The sequence below is a fragment of the Ovis aries genome, chromosome X, assembly GCF_016772045.2.
Source record: "Ovis aries strain OAR_USU_Benz2616 breed Rambouillet chromosome X, ARS-UI_Ramb_v3.0, whole genome shotgun sequence".
Classification (NCBI taxonomy): domain Eukaryota; kingdom Metazoa; phylum Chordata; class Mammalia; order Artiodactyla; family Bovidae; genus Ovis; species Ovis aries.
In genome coordinates, this window is record NC_056080.1 from 123831223 (window position 1) to 123855505 (window position 24283).

The 24283-nt window shown below is 38.8% G+C and overlaps 1 protein-coding gene across 10 annotated transcripts in view; it reads right to left on the minus strand.

Moving 5' to 3' along the window:
- Positions 1 to 24283, minus strand: part of PAK3 (p21 (RAC1) activated kinase 3) — a 306671-nt gene that overhangs the window by 37361 nt on the left and 245027 nt on the right. For all 10 annotated transcript variants that reach the window (XM_060408440.1, XM_027963550.3, XM_060408439.1 and 7 more), the window contains 2 exons: positions 23737 to 23902; positions 16266 to 16329 (listed from right to left, as the gene is read on the minus strand). In XM_060408440.1, the coding sequence (XP_060264423.1) occupies positions 16266 to 16329; positions 23737 to 23902 (230 nt within the window). The remainder of the gene's footprint in view (positions 1 to 16265; positions 16330 to 23736; positions 23903 to 24283) is intronic.

A 24283-nucleotide genomic window follows, 5' to 3' on the forward strand; every position in this document is an offset into this window, starting at 1 on the left:
AACAGTGGCTGACTTCATTTTGGGGGTCTCCAAAATCACTGCAGATGGTGATTGCAGCCATGAAATTAAAAGACACTTACTCCTTGGAAGGAAAGTTATAACCAACCTAGATAGCATATTAAAAGGCAGAGACATTTACTTTGTCAACTAAGGTCTGTCTAGTCAAGGCTATGGTTTTTCCAGTGGTCGTGTATGGATATGAGAGTTGGACTATAAAGAAAGCTGAGTGCTCAAGAACTGATGCTTTTGAACTGTGGTGTTGGAGAAGACTCTTGAGAGTCCCTTGGACTGCAAGGAGATCCAACCAGTCCATTCTAAAGGAGATCAGTCCTGGGTGTTCACTGGAAGGAAGGACTGATGTTGAAGCTGAAACTCCAATACTTCAGCCACCTGATGCGAAGAGCTGACTCATTTGAAAAGACCCTGATGCTGGGAAAGATTGAAGGCAGGGAGGAAAGGGGAAGACAGAGGATGAGATGGTTGGATGGCATTACCGACTCAATGGACATGAGTTTGGGTAAAGTTCGGGAGTGGGTGATGGACAGGGAGGCCTGGCATGCTGCGGTTCATGGGGTCGCAGAGTTGGACACGACTGAGCGACTGAACTGAACTGAACTGGACGCAATAAGTTTGATTCCTTTGGAAGAACCACAGAAGATGGGTCTTCCTGTTTCTGAATCAGTTAAGATTGGTCATGCAGCCAAGAGTTAACTGGACCTAGAATTAGTTTTTAGGCCAGGACTTTATCGTCTACTGAGTATATAAGATACACGTACTCCTTGTAGGCCTCTATGTAGAAACTGTATTAATGAGTTTGATATAAAAATATATAGATATCATATTTTCAATACTCCCACATATTTACTTCTTTTGGTAAGACATATTCTTTAAGGGGCTTCCCCATGGTGGCTCAGTGGTAAATAATCCACCTGCCTATGCAGAAAAGGTGGGTTCAATCCCTGGGTGGGGAAAATTCCCTGGAGAAGGGAATGGCTACCCACTCCAGTATTCTTGCCTGGAGAATCCCATGGACAGAGGAGCCTGGCGGGTTACAGTCCATAGGTTCGCAAGAGTCAGACATGATTTAGCAACTAAACAATGGCTAAACAACAGTTGCTTGGGGCTCAGGAATGGTAACAATGTTACCATTACTGGCAATAATGCTGCCAGAAAAGAAGAGATTCAGAGTTTCTTATAATTTGCCACTCAATATTTCACCACTAAATTAAAAAAAAATTGTGCAAAAATTATGTTATCTTAGTACCTTTTAAAGTATACAGAATGTGGCGAAGGGCCAGGTGATATAGTCTTTAATTACTAGGATTATAAACAGAAACAGGCAATTTTTTGTTCTTTAGCTAGGGCATGACTTTCCCCAGTGTATTCATGGTCATCTAATTTTAAATAGAATTGTAACACATTATGGGTGTGGGGCCAGGGAGCTCAGTGGGTTATAGTCCAGGGATAATGAGGCCAAGGCTTAATCCGTGGAAAAGCCTGCTAACTCTCAACTACTCACTCCAAAATTAAGTCTAAGCAACTGTTTGCCAGTATGCACTATTGGTTTCAAGAGGGCCTAGAGAGGAAAAAGGTAGGGGAGGCAGGTGGCTTAATACAAGCTCATTGCTGTGGCTGGAAAAAAACAACCTGAAGTGCAACCTCTGCTAATGGTGGCTGATTGAGTGGCGTCATCTTTCTTTACAAGGGACAGCACACAACACAGTGCATTTAAGAGTATTAAGTAGAACTGTGTCTGAGTGTCTCCTGTGGATGTACAGGTCAGCAGTGGACTGCTGCAGGGGCAGGGGCTCTGGGTGCAGCAGACTTGGGTATGGCATAAGCCCTTTTGGAGGAGGTCGCCATTAACCCCAACATATAGCTGCTAGAACTTACACAGGATGGGGGAAATAGACTCTTGGAGGGCACAAACAGAACCTTATGGGTATCAGGACCCAGAACAAAGGAGCAGTGACCGTACGAGAGACTGACCTAGACTTGCCTGTGAGTGTCCAGGAGTCTCCGGTGGAGGTGTGGGTTGGCAGTGGCCTGCTGCAGGGTTGGGGGTACTGAGTGAGCAGTGCCTGCATGGGACCTTTTGAAGGAAGTCGCCATTATCTTTCTTACTTCCATGAAAGTTTGGCCTCAGGTCAAATAATAGGGAGGGAATACAGCCCCAACCATCAACAGAAAGTGAAAGTAAAGTCACTCAGTTATGTCCCACTCTTTGCGACCGCATGGACTGTAGCCTACAACGCTCCTCCATCCATGGTATTTTCCAGGCAAGAGTACCAGAGTGGGTTGCCATTTCCTTCTCTAGAGGATCTTCCCAACCCAGGGATCGAACCTGTGTTTCCCAAATTGTAGGCAGATTCTTTACCATCTGAGCCACCAGTGAATATACCATCAACAGAAAATTGGATTAAAGACTTACTGATCATGGTCCCGCTCATCAGAACAAGACCCAGTTTCCCCCTCAGTCAGTCTCTTCTATCAGGAAGCTTCCATAAGTCTCTTACCCTTCTCCATCAGAGGGCAGACAGACTGAAAACCACAATCACAGGAAACTAACCAATCTGATCAAATGGACCACAGCCTTGTCTAACTCAATGAAACTATGAGCCATGCTGTGTAGGGCCACCCAAGATGGACAGGTCATGGTGGAGAGTTCTAACAAAATGTGCTCCACTGCAGAAGGGGATGGCAAACCACTTCAGTACTCTTACCTTGAGAACCCCACAAACAGTATGAAAAGGCAAAAAGATAAGACACTGAAAGAGGAACTCCCTGGGTCGGTAGGTGCCCAATATGCTACTGGAGATCAGTGGAGAAACAACTCCAGAAAGAATGAAGGGATGGAGCCAAAGCAAAAACAACACCCAGTTGTGGATGTGACTGGTGATGGAAGTAAAGTCCAATGCTGTAAAGAGCAATATTGGATAGGAACCTGGAATGTTACGTTCATGAATCAAGGCAAATTGGAAGTGCTCTGACAGGAGATGGCAAGAGTGAAGGTCAACATTTTAGGAATCAGTGAACTAAAATGGACTAGAATGGGTGAATTTAACTCAGATGACCATTATACCTACTACTGTGGGCAAGAATCCCTTAGAAGAAGTGGAATAGCCATCATAGTCAACAAAAGAGTCCAAAATGCAGTACTTGGATGCAATCTCAAAAATGACAGAATGATCTCTGTTTGTTTCCAAGACAAACCATTCAATATCACAGTAATCCAAGTCTATGTTGCGGCCAGTAATGCTGAAGAAGCTGAAGTTGAATGGTTCTATAAAGACCTACAAGAACTTCTAGAATTAATACCCCCGAAAGATGTCCTTTTCATTATAGGGGACTGGAATGCAAAAGTAGGAAGTCAAGAAACACCTGGAGTAACAGGCAAATTTGGCCTTGGAGTACAGAATGAAGCAGGGAAAAGGCTAATGGAATTCTGCCAAGAGAACACAATGGTCATAGCAAACACCCTCTTCCAACAACACAAGAGAAGACTCTACATATGGACATCACCAGATGGTCAATACCGAAGTCAGATTGATTATATTCTTTGCAGCCAAAGATGGAGAAGCTCTATACTATATAGTCAGCAAAAACAAGACCAGGAGCTGGAGCTGACTGTGACCCAGATCATAAACTCCTTATTGCCAAATTCAGACTTAAATTTAAGAAAGTAGGGAAAACCACTAGACCATTCAAGTATGATCTAAATCAAATCCCTTATGATTATACAGTGGAAGTGAGAAAAAGATTCAAGGAATTAAATCTGATAGAAAGAGTGCCTGAAGAACTATGGACGGAGGTTCGTGACATTGTACAGGAGACAGGGATCAAGACCATCCCCAAGAAAAACAAATGCAAAAAGGCAAAATGGTTGTCTGAGGAGGCCTTACAAATAGCTGTGAAAAGAAAAGAAGTGAAAGGCAAAGGAGAAAAGGAAAGATATACCCATTTGAATGCAGAGTGCCAAAAAATAGCAAGGAGAGATAAGAAAGCCTTCCTCAGTGACCGATGCAAAGAAATAGAGGAAAACAATAGGATGGGAAAAACTAGAGATCTCGTCAAGAAAATTAGAGATACCATGGGAACATTTCATGCAAGGATGGGCACAATAAAGGACAGAAATGGTATGGACCTAAGAGAAGCAGAAAATATTAAGAAGAGGTGGCAAGAATACACACAAGAACTATACAAAAAAGATCTTCATGACCCAGATAATCATGATGGTGTGATCACTCAACTAGAGCCAGATATCCTGGAATGTGAAGTTTAGTGGGCCCTAGGAAGTATCACTATGAACAAAGCTAGTGGAGGTGATGGAATTCCAGTTGAGCTATTTCAAATCCTAAAAGACGATGCTGTGAAAGTGCTGCACTCAATATGCCAGCAAATTTGGAAAGCTCAACAGTTGACACAGGACTGGAAAAGGACAGTTTTAATTCCAATCCCAAAGAAAGGCAATGCCAAAAGAATGCTCAAACTACCTCAAATTGCACCCATCTCACAGGCTAGCAAAGTAATGTTCAAAATTCTCCAAGCCAGGCTTCAACAATATATGAACTGTGAACTTCCAGATGTTCAAGCTGGATTTAAAAAGGCAGAGGAACCAGAGATCAAATCGCCAACATCCGCTGGATCATGGAAAAAGCAAGAGAGTTCCAGAAAAACATCTGCTTTATTGACTATGCCAAAGCCTTTGACTGTGTGGATCGCAACAAACTGTGGAACATTTTTCAAGTGATGGGAATATCAGACCACCTCACCTGCCTCCTGAGAAATCTGTATGCAGGTCAAGAAGTAACAGTTAGAACCAGACATGGAAAAACAAACTGGTTCCGAATAGGAAAAAGAATACGTCAAGGCTATATATTGTCACCCTGCTTATTTAACTTACATGCAGAGTACATCATGAGAATTGCTGGACTGGATGAAGCACAAGCTGGGATCAAGATTGCCAGGAGAAATATCAAGAACCTCAGATATGCAGATGACACCACCCTTATGGCAGAAAGTGAAGAGGAACTAAAAAGCCTCTTGATGAAAGTGAAAGAGGAGAATGAAAAAGTTGGTTTAAAACTCAACATTTGGAAAACTAAGATCATGGCATCTAAGACCCCATCACTTCATGGGAAATAGATGGGGAAACAATGGAAATAGTGACAGACTTTATTTTGCGGGTTTCCAAAATCACTGCAGATGGTAACTGCAGCCATGAAATTAAAAGACGCTTGCTCCTTGGAAGAAAAGCTATGACCAACCTAGAAAGCATATTAAAAAGCAGAAACATTACTTTGCCAACAAAGGTCTGTCTAGTCAAAGCTTTGGTGTTTCAAAGTAGTCATGTATGGATGTGAGAGTTGGACTATAAAGAAAGCTGAGCACCAAAGAATTGATGCTTTTGAACTGTGATGTTAGAGAAGACTCTTGAGAGTCCCTTGGACTGCAAGGAGATCCAACTAGTCCATCCTAAAGGAAATCAGTCCTGAATATTCATTGGAAGGACTGATGTTGAAGCTGAAACTTCAATCCTTTGCCACTTGATGTAAAGAACTGACTCATTTGAAAAGACCCTGATGCTGGGAATGATTGAAGGCAGGAAAAGAAGGGGACGACAGAGGATGAGATGGTTGGATGGCATCACTGACTCGATGGACATGAGTTTGAATAAGCTCTGGGAGTTGGTGATGGACAAGGATGCCTGGCATGCTTCAGTCCATGGGGTTGCAAAGTGTCGGACATGACTGAGGGACTGAACTGATGTGAACTGAAGTAGAACAAAAAGCATCTTCCATTTCTCCATAAACACTGTTTTCACATATGCTAATGTGTTTCCAATCCCCTTCATCACAAAATCTACTATGAAGCTCAGACGGCATCTATTTAGTTCCTCATACCAGTGTTCTATTTTGTACAGCCCCGAATAGATCCGATGAGGAGGCAAATACTTTGGGGGCGGGTGGTCTTACCCAAAGAATCACTTCTGTAAGCCCTCAAGTTACCACTTCTGCTCTTGCAAATATTTTCTTGAACAAAGAAAAACAAGTCAGAGGTTTTATTCTCAGCACTTATCCCTGAGTTCTATGCTGAATACTGCTTTGTCAGATTTGCAAAGCAAGCTGGTATTCATCCAGTCCTTGAAGAAACAAGTTTCAAAAATATTCGTCTTCCATATGGGAACATCATGTTACAATAATAAGAAGAGATAAGTTTGCAAAATACTTAATGTGATATATTTGCTTACTTAAGCACTAAAACTAAAGTTAATTTAGAGGGATGGGGACTGGGGGGCTTCCAAAAAATGTTTGTTTGCAATTACTGATGAACTGGTCATATCATTATTGTATATAATGATATACTTGGCAAAGATTCAGAGGTAGACAAAAATTTCTTTGCATCAGATATCCATCTTTATGCATAGGAGGAAAATGATTTCAAGAAATCCTCCCATTGTCACTTGCTGACAAAGTGAGCTGCATGGCTGATTTAATATATGAAGAGACATGACATGCAACAAAGATACTCTGGTATAATATAAACATGGATTATATTGGCCAATGGATTCTTCAGAACAGCCTTCTCTTTTGACAGATAATTTCTTGTTAGAATATCTTTCTTAGACATTTTTTCCTTTGAAAATCAGTGTGGGGACAGTTTTTATTATTGTACTAAAACCCCACATATTTGAACATGGTGAGTTGGCGAGAGTGTGGACAAACAGGCACCCTCATACATTGTTGGTGGGAGTGTTAAATGGAACAACCTCTATGGAGGGCAACTTGGAAATGAAAAATACACTTATCTTTTAATGTAACAATTCCACTTTTAGGATTTCATCCTAATGATAAACTTGCATATGTATGAAATGGCTTATTTGTTTATAGTAGCAAAATACTGGAAACAAGCTAAATGTTTATCAATTTGAGCCTGGTTCATCTAAACCGCAAAACACTGTGCATCTGTTAAAAAGAATGGAGCACCAAGATGGAGCCATCTCTAAGACACAGGCACATGATAACAAAGGAGATATACAGTGTTAACATTGTTAAAGATATATGCACAGCCTGCATGTGCACAAAGAGAAATGCACCATATATCCCAAATACAAGGTAAGGGGTTCTCTCCCAATTTTTTCCTCAGAAAAAAAGGGAATGACCTTATATTCATATCCTTATAAAACCATTTATGCAATGTAATAATTCTCCATTCCCATTTATTTTTATCTACAAAGTACAGTTTAGGAGAGACACAGTAAGTGGAAATATTCTCAATCAATGCTAGTTTTAGATGCTCATAAAGAGTGTCTGTCAGAATTGGAAAGAAAGGATGTAAGTACACTATTTCTTAAGGAATGACCTCATAAATGCAGGTGTTAGATATAAAAACAAAAGTTTTTAAAGGCCACTTCCAAACAATGCAACTTAAATGGGAAGGAAATCTATGAAAGAGGGGATACATGAAGATGTATAACTAAGTCACTTTGCTGTATAGTAGAAACCAAAACAACATTATAAAATGATTTTACTCCAATAAGTTATTTTAATTTAAAAAATAAACCAAAAAACAAAATGAATGCAATGAAAAGGGATCCCAGTAGGTAAAGATGGGACAGTTTGACCATCAAAAACAGTAATAGGTGAATTGAAACAGACTGAAAACATAAAAAAACCACAAGTCTATAAAGAATTTTTTTTAAATAAAAGAGAATACTTCCCTCTTCCACTTAAATCAAAATACCTCTCATTGGACACCTTTGGAAGTAGCTTGAGTACCAACATGTTATACTGAAAAATGGCAATTTAAAAATTAAGTATTTATCTTGACTTCCCTTCATGAGCTATATTTCAGGGCAACCAAAGACTCCCCAGCTAAAGAGACAAAGTTCTTTTTAACGTAAGTATTTTAACCGATAAGTGTAGACAGAATGATAAAATTTTAAAAATGGCCATTCTGTAACCTCTAATGGGGCAATTGATTGGGGCAATAATCATCAATAGACGAAACCTTTAGATGAAAGGCTGATGACAAAATTTGTATTGGAGGGGACAATCACCCAGTGAGTCTTTTGATCTACTCATCACTAAAACATGGGACAATCAGACACTGTACCTCTTGATATGCTGCTGCTGCTAAGTCGCTTCAGTCGTGTCTGACTCTGTGACCCCATAGGTGGGAGCCCACCAGGCTCCCCCGTCCCTGGGATTCTCCAGGCAAGAACACTGGAGTGGGTTGCCATTTCCTTCTCCAACGCATGAAAGTGAAAAGTGAAAGTGAAGTCGCTCAGTTGTGTCCGACCTCAGCGACCCCATGGACTGCAGCCCATCAGGCTTCTCCATCCATGGGATTTTCCAGGCAAGAGTACTGGAGTGGGGTGCCATTGCCTTCTCCGGATGTGAACAAATAAATCAACTTAAATTTCTGTTACATTTTTCAGACTTACATAAGAGTAGAAAAAATTGTATGGGACCTTCCATATTCTTATAACCCAAATTCAACATTTATTATTATTTTAATATAATCATCATGCCATTATAACATGTATAAAAATTTAACATCAAACACCCAGTTGATAATCAAGAGTTGACCATTTGTCTCAAAAATGTGGTTTTTATGGAAAGTGAAAGTGGACTTTCCACAAATGAAAGTGGACTTCTATAAGTGAAGGTGGACCTTCCACAAAAACTGCATTTTTGAGACAAATGGCCAACTCTTGATTATCAACTGGGTGTTCGATGTTAAATTTTTATACATGTTGTAATGTCATGGTGATTATATTAAAAATAATAATAAATATTGAATTTGGATGATAAAAATATGGGAGGTCCTATTCCTATACAATTTTCTCTACTTTCGTGTAAGTCTGAAAAATGTAACAGAGATTTTTAAAAGTGATATAGTATAGAGTTACATTGTTAAAATCTAAATCTACACCTACAGGATAGATTCAGAAGACAATCATCTTAATGTCATATAAATGGGTAATTGTAACTAGGAATAAAATATCCAGGGTCAGAATCATATGTAGATTCAAAAATATTTTCTCTCAAAGATCTTAGATGGAAGTCAGATAATGTACTTGGCTAAATGCTGGGAACTCAAAAAGGGGGCTCTGGGATTAGAAAAAACAATAAAGATTCATGGGCAAATTTTGAATTATACTGCTTGTGAAATGTTAAGAGTAGAAAAATGTCTTCCAATTTATACATATTTTATGTAATTTTAAATATGTAAATAAGGGTGAATTAACAAGTTAAATGTCATAGACACTCAACATTTATTCATATAGCTAATACTTTGTGTATTCAAGTGAGTCAAAAAACAGTGTCACCTAATATTTGAGCATATATGATGTGTATGAGCACACATGTACACATGTGTATGTGTTTGTGTAAGTGTGCAGAGATTTTGTGAAAATATAAGAAATCAGGAAAAAACCTCTTTCTGGAAGTTTTCTTCATGCAAGGTGACTGAGGCTGAGGGGGAAGGGTTGGAGGGACACTTACTTTTCACTGTCTACTCCTCTGTATCTTCTATCATGTCCAAGTATTACCTACTTAAAAGAATTAAACTCAAACAAAGAAAAAACATGGTATTGCTTATATCTCTCAATTTGTTTCATAACATAGCCCCGACTGACCTTTCTAGCATTATTTCCTGTTAACTTCCCTGCCAACATATACTTTTGTCTATAGAATTGGAATTCTTGATTTAATTCTTCTAATCTTTTCAGTATGCATTCATCCAATACTTGCTGAATACTTACTCTATGCCAGACATTATTGCAGGTTCTAGGGATATCAAAATGAATGAAACCTACAGTCTGAAACAGGTGTTCACTTGGTTTTCTTCAACTGAAACTTGCTATAATCTCTATTTGTTAAATCCCAATGTTTAATCACATCCTCCTTGAAGAGTTCTTCATCATACCTGTCCCCTGGCTATAAACGATTTGTCCCTTTCTCCCTGTCCCCATAGCTCTTAGTAATTATTTACAATAATTACTGTATTTTTGCTAACTGTGGGTGTGACTTTTACCCCTAAAAATAACTATCATTTCTGGAGCCCTTCACTATGTGCTACGTACTGTGCAAAGTACTTTAAATATCTTCTCTCATTCATTTCTCACAACCTTATAAGGTATGTGAATTCTGCCTACTATGACTGAGAGAACTGGTGCTTAAACTAAATACCCTGCCCATAGCCTTCTGACTTCAGAATCTGGGCTTTCTTTCTCTTCAAACTTTTCAAATAGCCTCCCTTGATTTCACCATGAATTTCAGAATTTCAACCAATTTTATATGCCTAAATAAGCTAAGATATAAGTGGTGTAGATGTGCCCGTGCAGATCTAAGCTGTAGGATTCAGAAGGACATAGAAAAGATGTTACGGCCACAACAGCCAGAGAGCAATTTGTGAGGAGATGACAGTGAAGAAAAGAAGAGTGTGTGGATAAAGATGGGGGAAAGGTAGATGCATCTGGGAGTGAGGCGGTCCAGCTTATTTCTTAATACAACTCTCCATTTCTCTGTGTTAAATGTCTGAGAGCTAGTAAGGTCTCTGTTGACTCCTAGAACCTAGTTCTTAACTACCACTCTGCATTCTACATAGTAGACCCTTGACAAAAGTTTGCTGAATGAAACACATTATTTGTTAAACTGGATCCAAACCATTTCCTCTGAGCTGCTTCCTGAACAATATTTTTCTGTTAAAATGTTGAAGAGAAAACTAACAGAAACTTGAAAGAGAAAAACGGTTTATTTTCAGTGCACTCTCACTTAAGGAAAGACCTTAAAATGAATTCAAATATATTAATGAGAAATTTGTTCGGACAGCTGCCATGTTCACAGATTCAGCCCTCTGTCACACAGCTACTGTTTATTCAGGAGTTGCACAGGTGAGCCAATGACAGCTGTTGACTGAAAATCAATATTTCATTTTGCTGTCTCACCCTACCTCATTTATTAAACAAGTTATTTTCTATAACTATCCTAGAGAGTGAAGATGCTTAAATCTCCACCAGATATATTTCTGAGAAACTCATATTGTCAAGTTAATGATAATTTCTGGGGTGCCAGTCCTGTTTTCTTTCTTTCTGTTTCTTTTTAAACTATGCATACATCTGCCCTAAATACTTAGATTTGGTGGCCACTTATAGCATACTCTTCACAGCAAATCTGATAAAATAATGTCATTTTTAGCCTTCAAGTCACAGCTATGACCTTAGATGATTAAACATGCAATTCTGAAATTTGATTTATGAGAGATGAAGTCCAATACTCTGGCCTTAGGCCTGAATGCTGGGAGAGTAGGAACCCATACTGGAAAATTTTCATTTTGCAAGTAGATGAGGGTGATTAATGGAGAGGTTCCTCTCAAATCTGGCTCCCAATAGTAAGTTGTTGTGCTCCAGGGAGCTAAAAATGGAATACTGGGGCTGATTATTCCTAGCACCAAATGGTTACTGACACAGGTTTGAATGTCACCATCATAGTAGGTAAAGCAAATCAATTTTTTAAAAAAAAACAAACTCCATAAGTTTGAAAAGAAAATAAAAACTCTATACATTGATAACTACTGTTGTTTAGTCTCTCAGTCATGTTTGACTCTTTGCGACACCATGGACTGTAGCCTGCCAGGTTCCTCTGCCCATGAGATTTCCCAGGCAAGAATACTGCAGTGAGTTGCCATTTCCTTCTCCAGGGGATCTTCCCAACCAGGGATTGAACCTGCATCTCCTGAGTTGTAGGCAGATTCTTTACCAGTGAGCCACCAAGGAAGCCCATATATTGAGAGTAGAATCTAGTTTATCTAACACGGGTCAATATTTCATGGGAAAATTAATTTAAGTGTTTTTTTTTTCCTGGTCTGGAGAGAAATAAATCAGTATGTTTCTCATTCCCTTTAAAATTAAGAGAGCAAAAAATCTACTCAAAAATGAAAAAATGAGTTTATTAAATAAGTAATAGAGTAAATAAATCGATTTAAGTTACTAGCTTACATCTTTAATAGCTATGTAAATACATCTTGATTTTATATGATAACCATTTTAGTTGGATGTGTATGTGAAAATGGGCAGAAGGTGAAGCTAACATGGATAAAAAAGACAGACATGTGACACACACAAATAGCCAAACAGCCAAAGGAGAATGTAAGGCTGATTTAGTCATTATGAGAAACAGTTGAAGACACATTGGGAAAAAAAGAGAGAGACAGAAGGAGCTAGAAAGACAAGCATATACTCAGGAAAAGACAGAGGACAGAAGAAAGTCAAACATTTTTATTAGTTCAACAAATATTTATTGGGGCAAAAACAGATCAAGAGAAATGGGGAAAGCAGACAGGGGAAACTATATAAATCTTTGAGCTTGGCCAAATGAACTCTGGCTGTTGATTAAAACTGTTTTAGGGGGATTTGCTAAGTACAAAAGGACTGTGCTAGACAATAAAAGGCTATAAAAAGGATAAATCAAAAAGAGTCCTGGGGGGAGGCTGGGAGGGAGGCTCATGAGAAAAGGGAGATACATATATATATATATATATATGTGTGTGTGTGTGTGTGTGTGTGTGTGTGTGTGTGTGTGTGTGTGTGTGTATGTGTGTGTGTGTGTGTGTACTTATGGCTGATTTACATTGTTGTATGGCAGAAACCAACACATCTTTCTTAAGCAATTATCCTCCAATTAAAATTAATAATAAAAAAAAGAATGCAAAGAAAGTGATAGGTTTGGGGGAACCATCAATATTTAGGCAATAGAAAATGTAAAACCAAATAGCTTGGGGCCAATTCAACTCCTCCCTGTAAAATAATGCTGGTTAGAGCAAATTAATATTTTGAGTAAGAAACCTAATCAAATATAACTGTAATAAAATTAGGTAAATTGAGAACACCCCCCCACAAAAAAAAAGACTCCCTACCCTCTAAGGGCTTATTTAAAAGCTGAATGTGGTCTGTGAGTGAACTATCTGCCAGTTTCATCATTCTTGAAAATGATGAACTTGTTGGGATGTTAAATCTTTCTGCAGTGGCAAGCAGGATTTCTGCTTTGATTTTTCATTTTAGATTGCAAAAGCTTTACAAAGGTATGCAGAAAAAGAGAACTCTCCTTTTGCACCTTCAGAGGTTAGAGGCACAAATACCATCCAGGAGGGGAAATCTCTTTGGTATGCAAAATAGCCTGGCAGTCTAATCTTTGTTCTTGGAAAAATCAGTTTTGCTTCATTACCTGGTATCTGGGAGATATTTGAAACCATCTCTTACTTTTTTCTTTTCTAAATTCAGTGATGTTTTTGGCTCGGTTGCATCTTAGTCAGAATAAGCAATCAAAACAAAATTATAACATCTTTCATGCCCCAAAAGACAACTCTGAAAAAAACACTTTATGAACAAATAAAAAGCTCCCATTTAAACCTACAACTAGGGCAGTGTTGTCCATTAAACATATTAACGTGTGCCATATTTTAAATTTGGGGGGAAGCTATATTTAAAAAAGCTTAAAGGTGACATTAATATTAATAACATATTTTACTTAACATGTATTAAAATATCAATTCAGCATATAATCAATATAAACCTTATTACTATGGTATTTTGCATCATTTATTTCATAGCAACTTTTTGAAATCAGGTGTCTATTTTATAAAAACAGTATATCTCAATTTGGACTAGTTACATTTCCAGGGCTTAACAGCCACATGGCTACCATACTGGACAGCAAAGATCTGGAATGCTATTTCTCTATGGACTGTGTATCACTTTGCAATGTTAGCTCCATCAAAGACCCAATTCAATTAAAATAAAATCTAAAAGGTAACTTTTCCCTTCCAAGTTTCCTTAGTACATAACATTATGTTTTTTAACCTGCCTTATGGTGCTAACCTTTTGGACCAAAAGAGAGTTAAGGCTTGTATTGATACATGGACTTGAGAAGGCATAGCTTCCTAACTTAAATAAAACAACTAGTTCACTGGAAGCTAAGAAGGAAAACTCCAGGTGGGAAATAATGGCTACAGAAGCCAATCCTGCCCTACATTTCGGTGAACTGACTAGGCATGTCACCCAAGGTATCCTATTTAGCCTGTTCAAGCATTCATCAGGGCTTTCCTGGTGGCTCACAGGTTAAAGCATCTGCCTGGAATGTGGGAGACCCGGGTTCGATCCCTGGGTTGGGAAGATCTCCTGGAAAAGGAAATGGCAACCCACTCCAGTACTCTTGCCTGGAGAATCCCATGGAGGGAGGAGCCTGGTAGGCTACAGTCCATGGGGCTGCAAAGAGTCGGACACGACTGAGCGACTTCAAACACACACACACACACACACACACACACACACATACACACAGGCATTCATCACTATAGATTATAAGTTCCTTGAGAGCCCACATTAGCAAGCTCTGTTTCTCCTGCACTTAGCATAGTGCCTGGCACATAGTTGGTATTCAACAAATGTATGAACAAATAAAGTTATGTAAATAAATAGCTCTTGTTTAGTCTAGACACATTTGAAGTGCTCTATAGCTTCCCTGATAACTCAGTTGGTAAAGAATCCACCTGCAATGCAGGAGACCCTGGTTCTATTCCTGGGTTGGGAAGATCTGCTGGAGAAGGGATAGGCTACCCACTCCAATATTCTTGGGCTTCCCTTGTGGCTCAGCTGATAAAGAATCCACCTGCAATGCGGGAGACCTGGGTTAGATCTCTTGGTTGGGAAGATCCCCTGAAGAAGGGAAAGGCTACCCACTCCAGCATTCTGGCCTGGAGAATTCCATGGACTGTATAGTCCATGGGGTTGTAAAGAGTTGGGCATGACTGAGCGTCTTTCACTTTTATACAGCCAAATGTTAGTGGTTACCACACAGGACAGTGCAGATGAAGACCATCTCTACCATCCTGGAAAGTTCTACTGGACAGCACTGTCCTAGAGCAATGGGCAGAAATACTATTTGACTTGTTAAGTTTTAGGGGACCTCTAGACACCACAAAACTTTTTTTTTTAAATGAGTGAGTGAGAATACCAGTGGCATCAAATAATGAGGAATGAAGCAAGAGCACAAACAGGTATACATTTTACTCTCCTAGAAAGTTCAAATGCATCACCATTATAGTTTCCATTGGAAGAAGACATTGCCATATATTTCTCCCTGAGTTTCTGCCTTCCTCTTAGGGTCTTCTCACCTTGATTCCCACCAGGCACAATCCCCAAGTGTCCCTCTTACCCTCTAGTCAAAATATCTAATGAATCCTTTCCCTCATCTCCCGACATAAGTTGGCAATTTCAAAAGACACGTTAGTACAAAAGTTGGGCAGGGCAGAGGGAGAAAGAAATAAAATATAAAAATCACAAAACACAGTTCAACTTATATACAATATATAATTTCCTGAACCTAAGAATCCCAGGGAAAACAGTGAGGTGGCTGAAGCAATCCTACATTCTCTTACCTGAAAACAGACTCCATTAGCTGAGGGGATAGCACAATTTTGCAGGTACATCAGCAGTATCCCTCTCTTCCCAGCCCCAGCCTCAGTCAGGAGACCTCTGGGGTGCCATCTTGGTTCCTGGCATACAGGAGTTGGTACACCTAAATATTGTATTGGCCAAAAAATTTGTTCGGGATTTTGTGTAACATCTTACCAAAAACCCAAATGAATCTGTTGGCCAACTCAATATCTTGTCTCATTTCCCCTTTAAGGACACCCCTTTAGAATGCTTCATTTCTCTTTAAACAAAACATTTTCCTATTTCAAACCCTGTTGCCTACTCAGGCACTCCTGCTTAGTTTCATATCGAGGCTTGAGAAACATGTCTATTTATAGCTGACTTGTAGAACTGGTGACTCCCACCTTTGGCTCCCCTGAATGATCTAACCCCCTGGTTTCCAGGTCTAGCTGATGGGTCAGGATTATTTGAGGAAACAGTTCCAAAGTTCAGGTTACTAGGCCCCACTCCAGACTTCTGAACCAAATCTCTGGCAGCAGGGCCTGGGAATCTCCAGTCTCATAAGCATACTAGGTGAAAATGATGAACTCCATCCCACTCAGGGATTACTAGTCTATTTCTTCCTTACTCAGTCCGTCAAATCTGCCCATCCCTGGATCATTCAATAAGGATCTTCCCCACCACCTGTCACTTTACACTTTGACAATGAAACAGGATCTTAAGTATTAACATCCATACAGATGTAGAGGGGGCAGGAGTTTTCATATAAGCTAACATGCAGGCATGCAAGCACGCACACACGGTCTTCATATATATAATCACTTACCCTTGACCTATTTTTTCAAATCTTGTGTATTTTTTCTTTGGGTCACCAACACTCACAATGCTTCCTGAGGGGAGGGAGGGAAGAAAGAGAGAGAGAGACATTTAAATTGATTGATTTGTTTCTATTTAATACTAAAATTTAAGATGCTAGAGCCAATGACAAATAAAATGTTAGAGAAACATTCTCATGTGGTTTCTAAAATTTATATGGATAGTGATACATTTTATTAAAGTAATAAACAGTAATATATTAATTAAACTAGTAGTAATAACCCAGATGCTTATACTCAAAATTGATGATGTTTAGGCAACAAAAAGAACAAATCATAACCCAACATTTATAAAAAAATGTTCTCATAAAAGGATACTGTAGATTAGGAGATAAAAACATCTAAAGACTTGAACACAGTATTTAATAAAATCACTGTCTTCTCTGAATTAGAGTGAAGTTGAGTACATTCAATTCTGCAGCACATTCAGTTCTGCTGGATAAATATCTCTTGAGCAATTAATATGTACCCAGTACTACACTAAGGGCAGTGGGGGATGGGGATGGGTCTAATAAAGAACACAGTTTAGTAATGAGGCTTTGTGTTTTTTTTTTTTTAAAACATACATCCCCAGATACCTGAAAGTAATATAATATTGTAAGACAATTATACTTCAATTAAAAAATTGTATAATTATAAAATAAAATCCTAAAAATCTCTACACATCCTTGAACCTAGGACCCTGCTAGCATTCAAAACATTAATAGTTTAACTGAGATATGATTTCCATACCATCAAGTTCACTCATTTAAAGTGCACAATTAAATGGCTTTGAGTAAACCTTTAGGCTTGTGCAAATTTACTAAATTTCACCATAATCTGATATTAGAACATTTTTATCATCCTAAAAAGAAATCTTGTATGCACTCTAGAAATCTTGGTAAGCACTCTAGATTCCCTCTGTGCTTACCAATTCATCCCTGGGCAAGCACTTATCTATTTACTGTTTTTGTTTCAAACATTGTGGAATAATTTGACAAACCACATAAGAAAACCATTCATTTATCCTATTTGGCTCTGGGAAAAAATACTGGTTTTACAAGTTCAAAATATCATACCCACTACTCAGAGAATCAATACTTGCCATTACTCAGAATGAATCTAAAGGAAGTGACATTGACTCTTCAATGCAAAGCTCAAATAGGTACAGGAAAATTCTGTGCCATAGCAGCATCATGGGAATAAGTTTGCAAGAGGACAACTTTGAAGGGAATCATTTATCTGGATACTTTCAGCTCTCCTTTCTCTATCGGAACCTCAGTATCAGTATCAGTACTTTTAAATTATCTTAAACATCAGTATCATTACCTTTAAGTTATATCTTACTAACATGGCCCCTATTCAAAGAAGTGTGGAATCAGTAAAAAAAAAAAAGATTTATACACATTATCTAATTATGGAGTCTATCTGCTAATTGTCACTCTTATCCATTTTCTCCTCTTCATGCCCATGGCCACTGTGATTGTTTAGGCTCTCAATATCTATTGTTCAAACATTTGTGCTAGTCATTACCAAACTCCAAACTCTGCCTTCTCTAATTCTTTTTCCACAATGCCTCTGGAATAGGGTAACCATATAATTCATAAACCAAGACTGTCTTGGGTAAACTGAGATGTAAGGTCAGCCTACTTCAGAGTGATTTCACTCCATTATCCATAAATCCTCAAAAGTTCCTCCTTACTACAGGATCAAGTTCAAAGTTTTCATCTGGCATAGAAGGCCCTTTACCATTGAGCAGCATCTAACTCCTACCCAATCAAGTCTAACCTTATATTATTCCTCTCCTCTCCAACCTTCCTACTTTATATCCTAGCAACACCATCACTATCCAAGGCTCTGGTCTTTGGACATGCTCCCTCTTTCCCTTTCTTATCAATCCCATGAATTCCTGTTGATTATGTAAGTATAATATCAAGTTATCCCTTGTGAATTCTTCTTTGATCCTTCTAATGAGACGTGTGTGGCTAAGTCATTTCAGTCGTGTATGACTCTGTGTGACCCCATGGACTGTAGCCCGCCAGGCCCTTCCTCTGTCCCTGGGATTCTCCAGGCAAGAATACTGGATTGGGTTGCCAAGCCCTCCTCTAGGGGATCTTCCCTACCCAGGGATCAAACCCGCTTCTCTTACATCTCCTGCATTGGCAGGTTCTTTACCACTAGCACCACCTGGGAAGCCCCAAACATGCTGCTTTCTGAGGGCCAGAACGTTGTCTTTTCATTCTGGTAACCTCATTGCCCAGAACAATGGTTTTCACTGATCCATTAACCAAATGAATGTGAACAAGAAAAATTGTATTCCAGAGCTAAACTGTGTGCTACAGATAATACTTTGTACTAATTTAGACATGACCTACTTTCTGGGCTAGTGAACAATTTAATTCAGAATTACCAGTACATCGTATACTTGAAAAAATAATAAATGTTTCACTCATGGGTTGTTCATCCATGGTGGTTAGGTTTTTGTTGTTCGTTTTTTTGTAAGACAAGCAAGTCCATGTTCCAGTTAGGTTAAAGAAGACTTACCATATGTGAGTTATTGTAAGTTTTTTCCTCTTGTATTCCCAATCTCAGTTGATGGTACTACCATCCCATGAATTAGGAGCCCAAGTCAGAAATCTGGTAATCACCTTGACTCATCCCTTACCTTCATCCCCACATGGAATTTTCTACTGAGTCCTGGGCCTATCTCTGTTTACCTCCTAGATACCTTTTGAATCTATCATTCTTCATTACTACTGATTTAGTTGGGCCCTCGTCATTTTTTGTTTGAACTATACAACAGCCTCCTAACTGGACTCAAAATTTTCAGCCTCCACCCATTCAGTCTAGGCTCCACACCTCTATCAGGATACTCTAAGTACAGATCTGATCAAGTGATTCTCCGGTTCAGGGTTCCTGGAGCCTTCCCCAACACCTACAGGGTAAAGCTCAAACTCCTTGGCATGGAATCCAAGGTCCTTCATATCTGGCTCCTGCATCATTCTCCATCTCATCTCCCCGACTGGAACCCTATGCTCTCACCAAAATGAACAACTTGCAGCTCATGATCAGATCCTGCTACGTGATTTAGCTTCTTCTCTTAAAACTCTCATATCAACATCTACCATCAACTCTATATTCAAGTGGTATTGAATGAGTTAACATTCCCAAGCATATGCCTTTATACCTCCTTTGTGTGCTAGTCTCTGCCTAGAATGTCCTTCTAAGTTTTTTTCCTGGCAAGTTCTTATGCAGCTTCAACTCAGCTTCAGTTAAGCCTCTTCCAGGAAGTCTTCCTTGATTTTTTGGAATAAAGTCAATAACTTCTCTGTACTACTATTGCACCTTCTCTCTCTCTCTCTCTTTCTGACACTTCGGCTTTTTTCTTGCTTTTGTTCTTGCTCTCCTTCTTTGTACTTAATCTATCATCCTTCTATCTATATCTGTGTATTTGACATCCCCTTATAGATCGTGTCATAAGGACAGGAGCCATGTCTTATGCATCTTGTATCCCCAGTGCTTCTTCATATAAAGCTGTGTGTGGAATACATTGGTTACTCAATAAATATCTGTTGAATTAAAAGCAAATAATATTAGGAATTTCATTTTGTAAATGCCCCATATTTTAATACAGAGATGCATTTTACTTGAGTTATATCTACCACCAACTTAATGATTCCTGAGTTGCTATTTCATTTTTCAAATTGCCTCCCAGATTTCTATAACACTGTGAACTACTTTTATTAAAGCTAGCTATTAATGGTTAGTAAGGACCTGGAACTTAATTTTTTTAATGAAATGATTTTAAAGTCACTTCAAACCAAAGTTTTATTAATAGTTTAAAGTCTTCTAAGAAAGTTATACTATACGTTGCTGAGCAAATTGTTTTCTGTAGATGGAACAAAAGTAAGTAAGCTTTGGCCCAAGCCACTGTCTGAATTATGACCAAATCCAATTGGTAGGCATTAGTTAACAAGGTTTTATGGTAGTAAATGATTTAACTTTTATTTCTGTGGTATGCAGGATAAAAACAACAATAACAAAAACTGGGAATGAATACTTTCATAAGGAGTATGTGTATATGTGTGCACATGCTCTACCGTGTCTGACTCTTTTGCAACCCCATGGACTGCATCCCACCAGGTTCCCCTGTCCATGGGATTTCCCAGCCAAGAATACTGGAGTGGATTGTCATTTCCTTCTCCAGGGGATCCCAGGGATTGAACCCACATCTCTTAGGTCTCCTGCATTGTCAGGCGGGTTCTTTACCAGCTGAGCCATCAAGGAAGTCCCATAAGAATTACCAAAAGATGGCCATTTTGATGTGCTCCTGTTTCTGACTTTAACTGCTATTCAAATAAAATGGCACCTCCAGGTCCATTATCAGTCACAGGAGAGTGTGTGCTGCCATCTACTGATGCAAAACGAGTGAACAGGAAACCTTGTTTACAATTCTGAATTACAAAACAAGCTTTTACAGTGACCTCTTTCATCAGAGCCATTATAATTTGCATTCATAAATTACACTAAAGATAGGATTAAAAAAACATTGTGACACAATAGGCACAAAGTGATGAAAATCAGCCACTCAAAATCAAAAGGAAAAAATGATAGCAATACCAGAAAAACTTCCAACCAGAGCAATTTCCTAAATGAGAAACAAACCATTCACTTTAAAGGACAAGGATTTAAGAAATCACTAAATACTAATATTTAAAAATGGGGCTCATGATGTGGTTTCAGTGACAGAAAAGTCAATCAATGTGTTGTCCTACATATAAAATAAACTAAGATGTCCATCCACGAAAAGATTTTCTCTTTGGCATAATGAACATTTTGACTTCTGCAAACAACCAAACAAAGAACAAAAGAACTCTCTAAACTCATATTGGCTCTATTTCAGGGTAAATTAAGAGAAAGAATTTTCAGTGGGGAATTTCAGCTGGGGAGGGGGTGGCGAGAGAAGGAGGTGTTTGTGGGGCCCAAAAGAGGGAAGCCCGAAACCAATTTCTAGGATTGCACAATTCTGCTGACAGTCAGCACCTTTTGAAAAAATTCAGTAAAATGTAGGGGTTTCTTTATTTTCCATCAAATTCAGACCAGACCACAATGAACAAGCCAGACCCAGGCTATCCATCTGTGTAAAACTGAAAGATGATCTGTTCATTTCAGCCATTAATGAATGATTCCAAGGGCTGGCCCTCACAACAGCCTGACAGCTCTGTCGTCTGGGCTACTCACCTCACAGTAATCAGATTCCTGAGACTGAAGGTGAGGCCACCCTTCCCACTTTCCCCACTTATAGTGGAGTTCACTTTGGCATGGGCTGTGTATCAAATAATCATTTTTACTAAAGCAAAGCTGTTATATTTTTAAAATCTGATATAATAGGACGTGTAAAATAAAGAAAACTAAGGCATTAAGTATTCCAAGAATACTTGAACTGAAATTATCCAGGCAATTCTTTCCTTTATTCATGCCTTTTATACAAACAGCCAGCCAGCATATGCAGAAGTAAACTGAATAATGGAAATAATACAAGCTTCAAAGGCAAAGAGATTTGCATTTCAACTCTGGGTACGTCATGCATTAGTTTGGTGATCTGGTAACTTTCGCTTTTTGAGGCTTACTTTCACTGATCTGTAAAATGAGGCTAGGAAAATCTACCACAAGGAATTATGGTGAACATTAAACTCGAAAATGTATGTTAAGTGGCCAGCAGAGAAGGCACTTAGTAAATGGGAATTATTTCTGCTTTTATTCAGGAATAGTTGGTATCAGCACTAAAGAGGTATATTTAATCATGTACAGTAAAGTCAGTTGGCTAAACGCTCAATTCCAGTTCTGAGCACTTACTGAAACTTAGCCTTCCCAAATACCTCTGTCTCAGAATGTTTCAACATCAGCACTGCTGAATAATTCTTTGATGCAGAGGAGAAAGGAAGGAGGCTTATCCTTCGCATCACAGTGTTTAGAAGCACCCTTAGCCTCTATCCACTAGATGTAAGTGGCATTTCCTGTCCTGTGAGAAAAAACATGTCTCCAGATACTGTCAAATGTCCCCTGGAGGGCAAACTGGCTCTCCGACCACCTCTGCAGAGTCTTCCTGTGACCTATAGCCTGCACTGCTCTCTTCCTTTTCTGAGTTCTTTTAGAAGGACGGTTGCATGAACAAGATGGCGTCCTATTCTTTAATTGTGTCACACTATTAAACCTTATCTTACAAATAAAATTGTAAGCTTCTTAATATCAGGAAATTGTTTTTGATTGTTTCCTCCAAAAAACTCTGGCATAGAACAGACAAGTAGGAACCCGGTGAAGAGGCACTTGTTTACTCATTTTTTCACCCATTCAACCAAATAGCATCCATTAAGTCCTTTTATGTACCAGGCACTTTATTAGAGCTGGACATGTGGGAAAAGAAGACACAATCTCATCTTTAAAGAGCTCCTGGTCTAGTGAAGAAGACAGACAAGTACAGTGGGATTATTTGCTACAATAGTTCAAAGTTCAGTCACTAAACTGTGTCTGACTCTTTGAGATCCCATGGACTGCAGCATGCCAGGCTTCTCTGTCATTCACCAACTCCTGGAGTTCGCTCAAACTCATGTCCATTGAGTTGGTGATGCTATCAAACCATCGCATGATAAAGGCAGTAAAAAGATCCCTCAACTCATACTGAGAGAGAAAAGGACAGCTTTCCTGAGGAGGCATCTTTTGAGCTGAGGTTTGAAGAATGAGTAGGAATTAGATTGAAGGCACAAAGTGCAGAAAACTTGCAATCTGTTAGATGCTTTTGAAGTATGAGTTTAATGAGTATGCTTCACAGAACTTTGGCTCTTTTCAACAGAGAATTTTTTTTTTAATCTTTCTGGCCCAGAAAGGTAACTGGAAAAGAAGTGTTTTGTAAAATGGAGCAGCTGTGTATGCACAAGCATGGATACACTAATAACACTGCAAGAAGGAGGTTGAAAGCGTCAGCTTGCCCTGACTTCCTGTCCACATAGCAATGTACCTAAATTAAGAGAAAGGGCTATTTTATTGTGGCTGCCCATTTTGACTGACTGTGTTGGTTTCTGAGGTTGAATTATCTATCATGATTGATCAGGTGGGCGCCCCTAGGGTATGATCATAGGATATTTTTCATCAGACTGTTTCATCTCTTTGGGAGGAAGTATAATTTTGAAATAAAACTTACTGCTTAATTCATTTAGTAAAGTTTTCCCCTAAATTGATTTTTTCAAGTGAAAATATTTGGTTTCTGTGTAATTAGGAGTAAGAGGGGGTGGAGATTTAAAATACACAGTGCATCTCAAACTGTTTATCTCATGACGTCAGGGAGTCTGAAAGCAGGTTCAAATTTTTAAAGGTTTAATTCCCACTCAAAGTGGTTTATAAGAAACGCTCCCATGAAGAAATGGATGATGGTAGAAAAAAACTCACTTAGCTTCTCTAGGATCTCCTCATCTGTCATTTTGGATTTTTTCCTTTGCCGATCTGTATTTCTATACAAAGTACTGGAATTGGCGTTCTCAGCAGAAGGTGGTGTGACCTCTTTATTTGGTGCTGCTGGTGAAGCAATTGATTCAACCACGGAACGAGTGTAGATCTTAAAGACAAAAAGTTTTGTTACAAGTTAAAGACAACTGATGAACCAATATTGACACATCAGAATCACTGAATGTCCACAGTTTACATGTGGTTCATTCTTTTTTTAAAACATACACACAATGATTTATCATGTACTTTCATAATTATTAAATGTATCCTTTACAATTATGCCTCTAGAAGTATCAATTTTTGTAGATCATTAATATACTCAATTACTGACTCAATGGACATGAATTTGAGCAAACTCTGGGAGATAGTGAAGTACAGGGAAGCCTGGCGTGCTGCAGTCCATGCAGTTGCAAAGGGTCAGACATGACTTAGTCACTGAACAACAACAACAATAAATTCAATGTCCCTTTAATCTAAAATCACCGAGTGT